Raw genomic sequence first — 17,352 nt, 5'->3', positions numbered from 1 at the left:
TATTAGTAACATGGTCATGGAAACGTCTCGTTTACAATTCATATTGTTTTTACACACAGTAAGGTGTTTCCTCAAAAGCTCACTACTTCCTTGTCTAACCATCTTTAGGTACACTCAATTAAAATTTAGAAATAAGTGATGATAGTTAAGTCGTAACAGCAATATTCATATGTAGGAAAACAAAAACTATTAAGTATAAATACAATACAATTTAGAGCAAAGGCTTTTTATAACCCTTTTACAAGGTTTATGTACATCACTGTATTGTATGGCATAAGCCATACCCGCCTAGCTCCTAGCAATACCTCATGCATACCTCATAGGGTGTTTACAACTCATATCTACTAAGAAGTTTCTTGAAGCAGCCAATCCCACCCCCCCCCCACCCCCACACTTCATGATGACATAATTATTTCCAAAAATGGATGTAAAAGACACATTTCTCCTCGTTCCCCTCATTACGGACCTCCTACCCAGAAATTTGGGCTAACAGCCTCTCTTGAAAAGTTAGACTGCATAAACTGTGAGGACCGTGGGGTCTGGCAGAGGGAGGGGAACTCACTCTTTGAACCCGTTAGCTAGAGACTAGTAAAGTTTACTTTCAGTGAGTGTTCTACTTTCGTGGTTAGTTACTCCTAGTACGCTGGTTTGACAGGGCTGGGACAGTTAGTGTAGTCAGATCCATTTCCCTGGTTGGTTGTTTTTTATGTTTCCATTCTAAATAATTTGCTTATCTACTTTACACCTTTTTGAGTTTTACCATTATTCTGCTTTATATACCCGCCATCCTGCAGGATCTTCTCGATAAGGCTTGTCCCTCCCACCCCCCCCCCCCCCCCTCCTCACCATTGTAACAAGCTACAACTGTAACTTTGTGACTAATATTTATTTCTTCCGTTTGTCAAGATATTCGCCGATGAGATTGTGTTTCAAGAGTATAAGAGAGCACAGAAGTAGAACATGGATAAATAACAATAGGTCTACGTCCAAACAAAAAAGGGGGGAGAATTTACCTTTAAACATGAAATGATTGTTATTTGTTCATAACATGATAATTTAATGACATCAATTGACCAATTTACATACCAAAAGAACTGTATATAGACACGTACAGATGAAAATATCTTCATTTATCGCAGAAAGGGAAAATTTTAAATAATCCAATGTAATTTTAAATTTATCAGTATAATTAGATTAGCCGGAGTTGCACCATGCATCCATGCACATAGTACAACATACTCTGGTACATAATACGTCATGAAGCTTCCAGTTGTCATTTTGATGACCTGCCACACATTCTCCAAAGTTTCTAAAGTCATAGGGTTGATTATTACCCCACCAACTGCAGAAATAACAAAAGCAACAACTGTTCAACTAGAATACTCCTTTCAAATAGATGAAAGATGCAGATGATGAAGATGATGAAGATGGTTTGCAGTAATTTACTACAATCGTTATACACGTCGTTACCGGTTCACTCTATTTTCGACTGTAAACTGTAAAATCAACACACTGCTGCTACCGGACAATAGGAAATGATCTTCTACTCGGCCAAAACAGTGAAAATCAGCTTTTACATTTTTATTATAGTGTATCATTTTAATTATTTGGTATGTTTCCTTTAACCTATTGGCCTTCCTTTCGTCGTCCTCGGTGTTGTCCGTTTGGCGTTCCATAAACTTCATCTGGTTGGTAAGAATATGTTGTTCTTTGTTCATCGGTCAAATATACATTTCTAGCAGAACAATTCTTTCATGTTAAATTGAAAATCAACGCACTAGCCTGATATATTTTGTCCGCTATAGTTGTTCAAAATACGGTAAGTTAAAAATGATGGTGCCTTCGTTAATGCATGTACCTACTATCTCTGTAAGCAATACCTACTTAGACTATACATATCAACATTGAACAATGTGATTTGGGCTGAGCAGTCTTTGGCATGGAACGTAAGAACAGACTGAGATTTAGGCTAGACTGATACATACCTATCCTGTAGACCAAAGTCGGGACCTTCACTCCATTTGTATTGTTTCTCATCATTTCGAATAATATCAACCCACACATAACTGCAGGAAGAAGATTGTTCATATGTACTCATCAGATCCCTGAATGTCTCCTGATGAAATAAAAACATATCGGCTAAACTACAGTCACATGTTACTGACATTACCTGACGAGAAACAGATGTGTGTCTTAGACTAAGAGTTATATAAAAAAAATATATATGGTAGATATAATATATGTTAAATTGAGACCATAAGATCTAATAATGTCTTTGAAATCTCTGACATATTAAGTTGTTTATATATCAGGCAATAATTTGGCCTATCCATTATACCAGTAGGTGATTAAAAGTTTGGAAGGGGCAAACTATAAAAGGTGGAGATACTAGTTACAGGCTATCAATAACTATTTAGTTTTAATGACATTCTACATATATTTGAACTTTACAGAAGATTCCAGGACACTCTGTGTAGGTTCATTGGCTCCAATCCCTTCTTCCTCTTGTTTGCCAATCCCATGTAATCAAACCTAGTTAAGCCAGTCATAATGATAATTAAAACAACAACAACAGAGACAGGATATTGGTTTTAATGTATCGCCACATTACTCATCCGTGCTTACCTTTGCTTTTTCATTGGACTGCACATGCTCATAACCGAACATTTTCCCTCCAATTTCTCCACAGGCATTCTTTGCCATAGAATAGTTCTTTCCAGTAACAATTAAAGAGTTGCAACCTTGAAGATAAATATTCAAATGTAACAAAATAAAATAAGAACATTGTACCAAATCATCATCATTATCGTCATAATGATCATCATATTGAGTTATTTATATGTCTGTTATGATATGTTATACTGTCGAATGTGTTACTTTCGCTAATGTAAACATATGAGTATCGTAATGAGAAAACCAAATGTCATTCGAGGTCAGAAAGAGGAGAATTGTGAAAGGTGTCTGTTGGCTTTTAATTATACAATCTAGCGGACACTGGCGTAATTTTTAGACTGGACACACTACTTTTTGTTAATGCTGTTGTAAAATGATTCATTAAGACATTGTATTTCTTCTTTCATTTCTAAGTTTATGATTACTTCAAGCTATTCTGTCATGCTAAAGGTGTTTTTGTTTTTTATTATTATTATGCTAAGTAAATACAATCGTATAAAAGGTTGAGTAAAGGATATTTACGAGGTGCGTTTTCAATAGTCTCTGAAGTAGAGGGAGGCACGTCTGTAGTGCTGTGGCTTTGAGCTTCCTGTGAGCTGCTATGAGGTGTGTTACCATTGGTTGGTGTCAGTCCTTCAAATATAAGGAACGAATAAAATATTAGCTGTAAAATCGTGAGGTATTTTTCGGAAGATTGCATGCATAAGAACAAAATAAAAACTTCCAAGCCTTGAAGATAAATGTTCATATTTAACAAAATTAAATCAATTAGAACATTGCACCAAATCGTCATAGTTATTGTCTTTACGCATACGTATATATATATATATATATATATATATATATATATATATATATATATATATATATATATTTATATATATATATAGATATATATATATATATATATATATATATATATATAGATATATAGATATATAGTCATATGTTATATCCTAGCCCTTTTCTAAGAATATTTTGGAGTATACGTGGATTTTCTTTATCATATTCTTTTAAAAATCTTCTTCCCCACGGTTTTCTGAACATTTCAGCCCTTGCCATAGATTTCTTGTTTACGTTGTTGTAGACTGCTGCATTGAACCCTCCCCCTGTTTTTGTTGTCTATCTCACAAGTTTTCACTTTATCCTGTTATGCTCTTAGCTGCTTTTGAACTTATAATTCTTAATTAGATACAATTTTAAGCAGAAATCTATACTTACTAGATGCGGTTTCAGCATCCTCTGTAATAGAGGGAGACACATCTGTGGTGCTGTGGCTTTTAGCTTCCGGTGAGCTGGTGGAAGGTCTGTCGAATGCGTTACCTGTAGTGAGTAAACCGTAGTGAGAACATTAAATGCCATTCGAGATCAGAAAGAGAACGATTGTGAAAGCCTTTAATTATTCATTCTAGCTAGACTTACTGACCTGATTTTCAGACCGGACAAACTACTTCCTTGTCCAGTATGTTTAAACTGCTACATTCAGTCGTTTATTCCATTCTTTTCTAAAAGTAAGTGTTTTATTTCGAAATGCAAAAGGTAGTTTTGAACTTTGTTTTTGCTTTTGGGCTATATAAATATCAATTTCAAGCGAGGTACAGAAATGAGTATTTACGATCTGTGGTCTCAACAATCTCCGTATTCGAAAGAGACACATCTGTGGTGCTGAAGCTTTGAGATTGCTTGGAGTTGCTAGGAGATGTGTTTCCATTGGTTAGTGCCCCACCTTCAAATATAAATGTACGAAGATGCCATAAGTTATTAAACGTGTCGTGTCATTGGGCAACACAATATAAATATGCAAATGTATACGCCAATCATGTTTCAAACTACTCCCTTCACCTGTATTTCGATTAAGTGGTAAACAGTAATTCGAAAAGACGATGACGATAATGACAATAAAGACGATGATTAATTGTTAGATTGTTATTCCTGCTTTTCTTTTGCATGTGTCGACTCCAAATCCGAATATTTGTAACTGCGATAAAACTACATATGTGATATCTGAACGTACCAGTTGCTGTACCTTGTCCAAGTGAGACGCCCCCAAGACGATATGAAGTGCAAGGAGTTGTCTCATTCCTCGTTCCATTAACACAATCAAAACTTCCATTTACTAATCGGTGATACTTGTAACAAACCTTAGCTGTCAAATGAAAAAGGTAATATATAGATGTTTTTACTTCCAAACACTTTCTATACACTAATTCTTAATATATCCTTCGAGATCCAGCCTTTCTCTAAACGCAGCATAAATGTTTTGCCACATTTTGCCCCGTTATTCCTATATTCCTTGTAGTGGCAGAGTTGCTTATTCGGCCTTCCATAGAAAAGTTATTTTTATGTTTTCGGGTGTTGAAAGCCTACAAGCCAACACGGTATTTACGAGCTTAATTATCACCATTTGTGACCTACGAGTACGTTTATACGAGTACGTTTCGAGTATATAACCATTCTATAGCGTTTAGAGTGTATCATTCAACAGTTATTTTGTTTCCTTGTTTTTCGTGTTTTTTGTGAGGAACGGTGTAAATATCTCTGTAAATACAAGTTGTTTTATTACTTTACTACGGACTTTCGTCAGTGTGTGTTTTTATATTACGGATTTTCGTCTTCGTCTTCAGCTAATTTTAGTCGGCTTTTCAGCTCCGTGCCCGGACATCACATTCCTGAAACGTCAAAATATGACAGTTAACCAATCCATGTCCTGCTTTTCTCAGAAACATTTGCAGCAAATTTTGTCTCCAAAATTCTTAACAGAAGTGCAATACCAACAAAGTTACATTATCAGAACCTCGAATCAGTATAGAGAGGAGAATCTTTCATTTTTATGAGACATATAAGTAGTCATTTTTGCTAATAATGTAGGCGGCAAAAATGGATATACTGTGTCTTAATATCCAGCTTAGCATTGTTATGGCAGCCTGAGAAAGTATAGAGCTCATGTTAAAGTTAATAAAAGGTCACTACTCTTCCCATTAACCTATGACCCTGGGAGCGGTAACATTATTCAAGAGAATAGACCTGTATGCAAACTTTGTGGCCCTCGGTGTTAAGATAAGCTTGGAGAGAGGACACGTTCATGAAAGTTTCACAGTTGCTTATTACGTACAATAGCCTTCCATAGGCTTTATGGGTTGATGATATAATACATAGCAGTGAGTGATATCATGCTTAGTAAAACAACATGCTGCTGTAAAATCTAACAATCTAACCATAGAAGCTAATATATAGGCTTATAAGACACTTATCGAAGAAATGTTTTCCAAGGCCTGTAATGATCAATAAGCATTCTCACTCACATTGCCTTAAAATTATTGGCAAAACTTTGAAGATCTACTATATTTAAACCACCGTAAGTGTTTGTGTTATAAAGAACAAACATCTTAGCCTTGAACTGTTTGTTGTTGCAGATAAAGGTGTACGTAAAGCCTTATTAAGATCTTAAAGAAAAAGGTTTAAGTGGAGTTTTGGGAAGTGACATTAACAGAAGATCAAGCTAGGAAATAGCAAGGCTTTTAATATAAGTACCTAATACCAACTGTAGTACGGTCCCTGGAAGCATACAGTAGCAAAGTGTGTTTCAAACTTGAAAGATTTGGAAGATAATTTAGACGAAACAAGTCATCGTTGTGATGTGAAAAGGATTTCCCACGTGACGGTAAAAACCAAGAAAAACAGGTGCGACAGACAAAATTAGTTCTGGGCCTAGAAACTTTTCAAAACAAGTTTAAAAAACTATGGAGAGAGAGGAGGGGGAGGGGGATGAATCAGACCCGTCTGTAATAATAACTGTGTCATCAGTATACTGAGAACTTTAAGGAGAGAGACCAGAAATCGTAATGCCTTTGATTCGCGGATTGGAATTAATTGAAACAGACTCAATTTCAGTACAAAGAATGAAAAGATAGGGGCTTAGAGAATACCTTTGACGAACACCACGTGAAACTTTGAAGTACTTAGATAAATTTCCATTATTTGAGACGCAATCGTAGGTATTTATTAACACATACAACTCTGGCGCAATTTTTGAGCTGGGGACGGAAATTGATATACGAAAGTGTTTGCTGAATAAAACTCCAATATAGAAGGTCAAATGCTTTTCCAAGTCTGGAAAATGCAAAACATCGGATACAGACTTTTCATTACAAATAAGAATTAAATGTGTTTTCCTCAATGACTCTGCTTTTTAAGAGACATGTCTGATCGTTACCTATGATAGAGTTCATGGGTCGCCAATTCAATATATATATATATATATATATATATATATATATATATATATATATATATATATATATATATATATTTATATATATATATAAATATATATATATAAATATATATATATATATACATATATATATATATATATATATATATATATATATATATATATATATATATATATATATATATATATATTTATATATATACACACTTACAATAGCTTCTGAGAGATTAATCTGCGTAAATGAATCTTAAACTTAAAACATTACCGTACCAACCACAACAGAAAAATTACGCTTACCTTCCGCCTTGACTATCACTGTTAAGAGGACGATCGCAAGTTTTTCCAGACGCATTTTCGTCAAATTCTCAAAAACGTAACGCTTGTGGTTCCAAAAGGATGGCACGTAAACCGCAGAGAGGAAACAAAATTTAAAACTTAAATCTGGTGTATAGTACCCCACACAGTAGATGTAGAATAATAAAATATCGACTAAATATAATCCTCTTATCACTATATTATTCTCCTCGCCGTTAACTTAATTTCCTCCGGTATATTATTTGTTATTTTGTGTGTTTGTGCAATTGAGTTACTTCTTGTCCTTTCTGTGTGTCTTTCTGTCTTTCTTACCTTCAAACTTTAGTAAATAAGTGATAATATCTTACTCAGCCAATTAAAAACATGAAATTTCACAGAACTCTTACCAATAATATTTTCTTTTCTATATTTTAATGGAAAATATGATTTTATCCAACTAGCCAGCGAAACAACACATCAGCCTGCTCACGTCGCTGTCACCGACCAAATGAACTGTGGTCAATCTTATCGTCACCTTTCAAGTCAACTCTGCGACGTTCACGCCCTCTAGTTAAAGACATAGTATACTTTAGGCATGTTTACATGCAAGTCCATGTGTGCCTTTGTTGGGTTAAGATTGTATTAGCTAATGTACCGAATGACTACGAAAATGAAAAACCGTTTCTACTAGAACCTCAAATCTACGATTAACGAAGATTAGCACATACTTACGTCACTCTGACATACATACGAACATGGGCGGCGATCCTGGGGGGGAAGGGGGGAATATATCCCCCCATGAAAATGGGTGGAGGGGATGTAATACACCATATCCCCCCCCCCCCACCAAATGCCAGGGATAAGAATATTTTCATGCCTACATTTATGCATCATCGTGAATGTACGGCTCTTTTTTAGCTTCATTTCTCACCTACCAAAAACGCAGTGCGATCTTTTCAAATAAACCGTCTTTATAAAGCAAGAATAGTTGACTGTAGGCTTCATTGGCCCTATAACAACAGAATGTATTATTGCGCCCACGGTATTGATATAGTATATGCACCCTAATAGTATTCATATAGGCCCTATAGTAGGCCTACACACGTATATGTTCCCTCGAATAGCTGAGAATCTCATGTTTCACCTGGATGCCCTAGCAATCGGTACCTAGGAATGTAACCATGTGTAATTGTGTATTGCATGTGTATAGGCCTATAATAGCCTGAGTGAGGCCATTTTCTTCATCGAATAATATAAAAGAGCTCTCGAACATTCTAACTTAGCGCCTGAAACAAGATTGACAGGAGCAATTTTCCCAAAATAACACCCGAAATTTTAAAAAAAAAAGTATTTTGGATCCTGATTATGAGATATTTCGGACATGATATCCCTATTTTAAAGTTGGGTACATGCCGCTTGGAAACCTCGGGAAGTGCCGTTTCCGGCCATCTAGAGGGTTTGTAAATCCCAAAATTTTCTTGTACGCTTCGCGCCAACTCATGGTGGCGCTACGCTTAGATAGTCAAGAGGTCATATCCCCCCCCACTCGAAAGTACGGATCGCCGCCCATGCATACGAACAAACGAAGGTAGAAATGGAATTCTTATTTCAAGATTTTTTTTGAAATTCTGTTTAATTGCAAGGATGCCTGTAACAATATTTGTATACAATTCGTGTAATGAATGTTACTTTTCATGGCTGCAAAATACACAACATATTCATCTTTGTTTTTTTGGAGTTCTAAGTAATTGGAAGACAAGAGATCCGGGCGTTTGTCCAAAGAAAGATTCTTGCCAAACCAAATTTGTTTATAACAGGCAGTTTGTTTGCAATATTGAGTGCGTTTGCAACAAGCAGTGAGTTATTAGTGGGCTATGAGTACCATGCATTTTTTGGACATAAGTTTAAGATTCTTCGAAACAACCCCTGACGATTAAAGTTTTATTTTGTTGCAGTCTAACATTTGACTTACACTAAATACAATGAGGCCTAGCCTATCGATCCTTTTGGAACTGAAGCATAGTAGCATAACTAAGGCTACATGGCTAGGCCAAAGTTTAGTTACAAACACATAAGTAGTTTAAGTAGTATCCGATATCATACGTAATTGCAGTTGAGTGTTGAAATTGATTTAAGTCTATGATCACGTTGGTCTTGAAAAAAATCATAACAGCTGCTGAAGCTATGCTATAGCAAAATATAAGCCTAACCTTAGGAGCTACTTGATGAGCGTATCGGAATAAAGGAAGAAAGAGAAAAGATACACATGATTGGACTCTAATCGGGACCTTTCTGTCGTTGGCTGGAATTGAAACTCAAAATATATATATATTTTTTATCAAATAGTAATGGTTTTATTTTGACTTTAGAAACATTTTGTTAACAAGAGTATTTCCGGCAGTGGTGTGACTGTTACCAAGGCAACAATGAACATGCATGATGTGAAAATTTCACTACGTGTACTATGATGTCCATCATGGTCATATAGGATAAGGCGAAGGAGGATCCCTTTTGAGGTCTGGTTGAGACGGCTCGTGTACTTCAATCTTGGTGGGTGATATGACGATATGTCTCCTGAGTGACATGACATCATGTAGTATAACTGCAAGGGGAATCATTGAAGTAACTTTCCAGCTTTACAGTTGTGCTGGGCATGTCACCTTCTACCAAATATGTGGTACCATGGTAACTGAGGTCAAAGGGGGTCTCCAATGGGAAATATGAAATAGACTTGCAACCTTCACAAGTGTAACCTAATGTCTTTAGAGCCGAAGGCGCTCGATTCACGACCCGTGCCGTTCTCATATACACAAACGCTGAATACCAGTACAAGTGCGCGCGCCAGCACACGCATATGTTAGACAATATGATTACTTGCAGCAAGTTCGTATACAATTATATGATTAAGCAAATTTGCACGTTTACGCACGCGTAGTCGTCATCATCATCATCATCATCATCATCATCATCATCATCATCATCATCATCATTATCATCATCTTCTTCATCAGTATCACATAACCATTACCACTATCATCATCGTCATCGTCGTCGTCATCATCATCATCATCATCATCATCATCATCGTTATCGTCGTCGTCGTCGTCGTCGTCGTTGTCGTCGTCATCATCATCATCATCATCATCATCATCATCATCTTTTTCTCCTTTTATATATAATGTTTCTATAGCTGTAGTACATTGAACCCAGTAAATACATCATAGCACTAAAGAGGAATCGTGGTCGCACTACAAGAGAGAGCGGAAATACTGAGATAATGTTTAAGTTAGTCGCTAAATATGTAATATAATTAATTCCATTTATTCTTACTACAACAAGTATAGCCAAAGAACGATGCAAAAGATATTTCGTAAGTCTCATAACTACAACATTTAAATGCAAAGTAAACACATGTTGTGATTATTTCTTTAATCACGTGACGTACCAACGTTGTGTATTGTATTGATGCAAACGAAAGTACCAAAGAAAGCTGTCACTTGAATATAGTCCTTTCAAAAAGATTTAACATGGAAATGAAGGTGGTTGCGTTAAAATTACTACAGCAACACATCACTTCTTCGCAGCTCCTCTCTGATTGCTAATACAGTCAGATGTGCCGAGAACCAGATCGGGGACCGGGCCAAATATGTCGCCCGGTCCATTTATCTTCAATCTTCATATATCTCATACTTTCCCGACGGCTCATATTTCCCGGACCCTCAGATTGACCTCGGGCCTCTGGGGCTGTAGCCACTCCTGACCCTCCCTCTCTCTTGAGGCCTGTTTGGAGCAATCAGCACACTGTTACATACGGACGATAAGAAATGCTCTTCTCATCTACCAAACCAATGTAATCAGAGTTACCAATTATTGCAAATCCACGCTGTGTACATCATTAATATTTAATTGGTTTGCAAGTAACAGTGAATAGAAGGTGGTTGTATTTGCTTATAGACATCGCGATTCATCTTAAAAGGGTTCCAGTAGTCCACAGGGAATTTTCTGATGCATGCGAGAGAAACATATTCCAAGCATCGTAATTAAATTTGGGTATAATTCCTATGTAGCGTTTTGATATAGGCCTATCGGTAACTGAATTGTTAAGAATGTGTAGGCTACCATAAAAGATCACTTTGGGAAAGAGCGGAATTACATATACTATGCTTCTAGTTCACTTTTGGTACAAAAGTTTTAATTTCAAATGTTTATATCAATTCAAACCGTACTCAGAAAACTGGGATATTAATGAAATTTTTGACGGATGTAAAAGATACGTAGGCCCTATTCCAACCATACGTATGAAATTCCTCGAAGCATTTCGATATATCGATAACTTACGTTGTAACACTTTGTAGGTTACCATTTGAGACTAACATCTATTGTCACAGTTGAATGTGGACAGGCAAAAGTTGTATTTCACCATGATACCTGAAACAATGTTAACTCTTCTTTCATCAGCCGAAACTAAGTTTCTAACTTGAACAATCATGTTACATTTACAAATTACAAATTACACAACTTGAGTTATTTTGTCAGCAATAGTTGTATCATGTAGCTACAACAACTGGTTGTAGCTCCGTGATTGTATTAAAACGTACAAAACGAATGGTACTTTCGTAATTGTATGCATCAGGTTGTACTAATATCTTTGTAGACGATACCTACGTAGGCTTGAGGCCGAAATATATCAATACTGGGCGATGGAGTATCGGCTGACCGGCCAGTGGTTTGGAACGCAACATCGGATTGAGGTTAAGGCTTATACATACCTTAGATTAAAATCGGGCCCGCCACTCCATTCCAATTGATTTAAGCCAGCCTCGTTGTTTCGATAATATCAATCTACACAAGTGTTCACCCTGGGTTTCCTATATATTTTCATTAAATTTGACATCTGACCTTTGACCTTTGATTCCGGTCTGCGAGACACAAGTGCTCACACTGGGGAACCTTCCCACCAAATTTGAAGAAAATCCGCCCGGCCGTTTAGGAGGAGTTCTTGACATACTATTGCGCTATAAATATTAATTTGACCTTTAACCACGTGACCTTTGAACTCGGTCCCCATGGCAGCCACATGTCAATGTTTTCCCTTGGAGTTTTAGAAACATGATTGAACTAATTTTGACCTTTGGCCTATAACTTTGGACGTTTGGTTCCGGGGGTCTGCGACACACAAGGGTTTACCCTGGGGTACCGCCCCATGAAGTTTGAAGAAAATCGGCCGAGCCGTTTAGGAGTTTATGTCACAAACCTTGGGCACACATCCCCACGCACACACTTCCTCACATTTCTAATGTGGGTTGAAGAATAATATCTCATCTCCCTACACATTACATGTGGGGAGATCAGATAACAAAGAAGTTCACGCATGTCTGTGCTAAATCAAGGCTGCTCTGCTCTCTTGACCATCAAAAAGTTCATCAATAAGTATTTTAAGAATCAAAAGGCAGCAATTATCGTCAGAAAAGTGTGACTAAGATGATAAGTACTATCGTCACCATCTCAGACCTTTTCTACAAAGTAACAAACATATATATATATATTTTGATAAATCTTTAATATAACCTCTCATTTTACCCCATTGCAAAAAGATTCACATTTACAGATGGCTATCTGTCTTACTGAAGGAAATGTAATACTGTCAGTTACCGTTGTTACAGCTACTTACCTCGCCAAGTTTCACTTCAACAAAAGTTATAAGGTGTCGCTATTGATCAATTGGATGATCTCCAGTTCGTCCGATATTTTGATCACTAAGAAATTGTCTGTACTTTGATTACACTATCTACTGACAACCATACGAAACCGAAAATATGTTAAGAACGAAGTATGTAAAACGTTTCGATTATATAAAGCCAGATAAATCTTAGGATTAATGTGCAGTTAATATAGTTGAAACAAATATCAACAAACATAATAAATTGTATAAACTGTAAGGCACACGACAATCATGCATAAAATTATTATGATCAGATTGTAATTTATCTATAGCTCCCACAAAACATGAGACATCATAATATCCACCATTTGCGGTGTTCTCAGATTTTCCGGCAGCTTGACTTGCACTGCAGAGATTTGACCAATCCGTAGAATGTACCGTCTGAGATTCCAAAATGCTTTCGAATTGACCAAGAACACTTTTGAAGGGTTAATGCTTTTTATTTCCAGACCTCTCTTAAATGTTTAATGGCTGCAAGAAATGTCTTTGTCTATACTAGCTACAAAACAATAATTAGAACATTATTAAGATATATCTCTAAGCATTTAAAAATGCATTTAAAAAAATAACTTTCTAGACATGGACGCATGTACGTTGCAGGAACTATGTAGTCAACCTAACTAGATACTTAAGTATTTGTAAAATTTTGTATCTATTTCTAAATAAAAAGTAGTTGACGACTGGATAGTCTTCAACTATTTTTATTATTTTTTATTATTGTCATCTTTAATGAGCCTGGTAGTCCTGCTCAGTGCAGAAGCACTGCTTTCCAGAAGAGCCCTCAACTATATATAATAGTTTGTCTGTTGTTCTAATAACTCGGTGCAATTGTTCATTTTCACTATATGGGTGCAGAAAATCATTTGTAGATTGATGGCGTTAACCCTTTGGACACTTTATTGCTAAGGGTAATAGATAATCCTCCATATATAATCCGAAACCTCTATAGCCTTAAAAAGAAAAGAAAAACAAAAAAGGAAAAACACAATAAAACAAAATCAAGCTTTAGAGCTTTAGAGGAGGTTTAATATGAAGTCAGTTTATTATTACACCGCCGTGAAAACGAATGTTTGTAAGCTGTGGTTATCCATCTGCCTTTGTATGGGCGCAACCACCATTTTTGTACAGGGGGAGGGGAATGAAATAATATGTTGTCAAAGGGAAGGGTCTGATGGTCCCCTTTGAGAAATTGCGGTAACATGGAGGGTGATTGGTATCTTGCAACTTTTGAAACAATTTTGACATCATTTTCGACTGTTAAGGTTACACCGCACATACATGTAATATATTTAAGTGTTGTATACTATAGTATATTCGTAACAGTCTCTCTGCCAGTGGGGAGTGGGTGGGCATGAGCGAGATTTAGAGTGGTGGATTTACATACTATAACTTGCAATGTTTCACAATGAGACTAGTAAAGAGGATCGACCGGGATACGGAATCCTCTAATCATTAAATAGATATACAAAAGGCCTATATACGAATGATAGATATTTCAAATATAATACTATTAATATAATGATAATAGTAAAAAGGCACAGATAAGATCCACTTTTCTGAACCAGTCGTCGACGCTTTGCCAAACTTGAATGAGACTGGAGAGACTGGATTGTCTAAGGAATAAAATGATTAGTTGAATGATGCCTATTATTTACCTTTGGTATATACATAGGGCTTCCATATTGATGTCTTCCATTTGCAATTTCGACACTTTTGTACCCGGATGTCCAAGAAAAATCGAATTGGAAAGAATGCAACCGGTGTCTAAAGCAAACTCACAAGTTACCTCGCATATTAAATATTTTCGTTCGGTGGTATGGATTTCGTGTATCATGCACTTTTATACGAGAAGTCATAGCGCCACCACAAAGCCGCGCTCGCGTTCGGTAACAGTTGGTTTGTCGTGCAAAGTCGTTCATATTGTGAGTAGTTTATTTCTCTGTTGCACGTCACTGAAAGCTTGCGCAATGGATAAGAGCTTATAAACTGATTCTAATTATTTTATTCTTAAATAATAGATAGAGCGAGAAGAAGATTACTTTCTGCAAGAAAAACCCAAAGGCAAAATAAAACCGGGATACGGAATCCTCTAATCATTAAATAGATATACAAAAGGCCTATATACGAAAGATAGATATTTCAAATATAATACTATTAATGTAATGATAATAGTAAAAAGGCACAGATAAGATCCACTTTTCTGAACCAGTCGTCGACGCTTTGCCAAACTTGAATGAAACTGGAGAGACTGGATTGTCTAAGGAATAAAATGATTAGTTGAATGATGCCTATTATTTACCTTTGGTATATACATAGGGCTTCCATATTGATGTCTTCCATTTGCAATTTCGACACTTTTGTACCCACATGTCCAAGAAAAATCGAATTGGAAAGAATGCAACCGGTGTCTAAAGCAAACTCACACAGACACCTCGCAATGGGTTAGTTGTGCATAATTACACACGTATGTGTAATTACACACGTATGTGTGATTTCTACACCCCTTAATAAATAGCAAAAGAGTTGAATTTTCATGAGTCAGAAATTCATCTCATTTCCTTATTAGAGACCCGACTCGTGTGTCTCTAAATACTCCGGTCAACTGGCGTTGTAGCACAAGGGACCTACGTCAACCACCCCCCCCCCACCAACCCCCCTAACACACCCATCTTATGATGTGTTACTCTGCTTTAAACCTCGTTGATGAAGATGACATAAAAGTATGTCTGAGAAACAGCTCACTATGCGAGGCTATGAAAGGAGATGTGAAAGTTCAACAACAGTGTACCATACTTTAGAGTTAACATTGCTGCATTCGTGCATAGGAAATTAAATATTTTCGTCCGGTGGTAGAGATTTCTTGTATCATGCACTTTCATACGAGAAGTCATAGCGCCACCACAAAGCCGCGCTCGCGTTCGGTAACAGCTGGTTTCTCGTGCAAATTCGTTCATATTGTGAGTAGCTTATATCTCTGTTGCACGTCACTGATAGCTTGCGCAATGGATAAGAGCTTATAAACTGCTTCTAATGATATTTTCCTTAAATAGTAGATAGAGCGAGAAGAAGATTACCTTGTGCAAGAAAAATCCAAAGGCAAATAAAGGTATAACAAACGGAAAATCTATTGATCCAAACTCAAGTTTCCTATAATTTGAATGTAACTTACTGTTCCAACTTAAGAGTATCTGCATATCAAAGTTATAAAAGTCCTTGTCAAGCGATTAAGCATGACCTTTATCTTCCAACATCTTTCTATTGCTTTTGCATTTAATTAAACTTGCAAATATTAACTTAACGTTCTGTTGCCATACCATTTATTCGATTTCTAACAGAGTTTAATTTAAAGGGAGTGAAGACTCGCCCACAATCAACGTCTGATGCCGGTAATCTGACCTAGCTTCGAATGAAGTGTAACAGAAGTGTTAGATACCACCATCGATCCCAGAAAATACACACGCAGCTTGCTACCGTCGGTAATTAGACACTAGTGTACAGTCAATACATGCAGCTACGGTCAATACCCACAACACAGTGTACGTAGCAGCCATGGACATCTCTGGTCCAGCTAAAAGATAACAAGGTATCACGTTTCATTACTGTCTGCATTTTGTAGCGACAAGAAAAAAACTTCACTTGCAAGCAACGGAAAGTTAACTTTTTTTCAGAGGGCGGCACGCGGTTTGGGGCGAGTCTTCAATGCCTTTAAAAGCTTACTTTTGCGATTAAGTTTCTGAAATTGTCATTTCTTGTCTCGTTAAAATAGAGAGAAAACCTCTCTGAGTGAAAATCAAAGAGTTTCTTTTTCGTTCACTTCCGAAAAAGATCATCTCACTATTTACTATTTATCCACACAGGCCTATTGAAGAAGATAGGCAGTTGTTGACATTTTTTCTCCTTATATAGTTAGTATCATTAGAGTTAATATTTACTTAAAAGACTTATTAGCAGGGGGATCCAGGATTTTAGAAATGAGAGGTGTGACCCTGGTGATCGTTGAATGGGACCTAGATAGGGGGAGGGGCGATATAGGCTGTGCACTAACATAATAACCAACTAAGAATTGCTTCGTGTGATGTTGAAACAGGGGTATACACAATGCTACGCCCCCCCCCCCCCCCCGTCCCCACCATTCCCTGGATTAACAAAGAAAGAGAAAGCCTCATGGGTCGTAGGAAGCAGGTGAATTCACTCATCAAAATAGGGAACGTCCTTGCAGTTGGCACTTTAAAGTAATGTAAGATGACTGGATAAAACGCATCACCTTCTTTGTATTTTACGTTAATTTCATGCTTGTTATTGTTATTATTTTAGTCATAGTTGTTCAACTTCATGCAAACAATAGCTTTTGGTCCACTTTTTCCAAAGTTTGCCACCAATTGAATATCTGATCGATCAACTATTTTAGTTCTTTAATGTTGTCTTTTCC

The 17,352-nt window shown here is 36.6% G+C and overlaps 1 protein-coding gene across 3 annotated transcripts in view; it reads right to left on the bottom strand.

Annotated features, from left to right (window-relative positions):
- The window catches only part of LOC139981194 (uncharacterized), a 32,260-nt gene extending 24,535 nt beyond the window's left edge, over window positions 1-7,725 (bottom strand). The window contains exons 1-6 of one of the 3 annotated variants that reach the window (XM_071993401.1): window positions 7,609-7,725; window positions 7,205-7,286; window positions 4,688-4,819; window positions 4,289-4,399; window positions 3,895-3,996; window positions 3,196-3,306 (exon numbers count right to left, since the gene is read on the bottom strand). In XM_071993401.1, coding sequence (XP_071849502.1) covers window positions 3,196-3,306; window positions 3,895-3,996; window positions 4,289-4,399; window positions 4,688-4,819; window positions 7,205-7,259 — 511 coding nt within the window. In that variant the 5' untranslated portion in view covers window positions 7,260-7,286; window positions 7,609-7,725. The other 2 variants (XM_071993400.1, XM_071993402.1) reach the window with 2 other exon arrangements.
- Between the last annotated feature and the right edge of the window lie 9,627 nt (window positions 7,726-17,352).

Source organism: Apostichopus japonicus, chromosome 15 (genome assembly GCF_037975245.1).
Source record: "Apostichopus japonicus isolate 1M-3 chromosome 15, ASM3797524v1, whole genome shotgun sequence".
Lineage (NCBI taxonomy): Eukaryota > Metazoa > Echinodermata > Holothuroidea > Aspidochirotida > Stichopodidae > Apostichopus > Apostichopus japonicus.
Note: the sequence above shows the minus strand (reverse complement) of the source record. Positions and strands in the feature narration are given on the sequence as shown.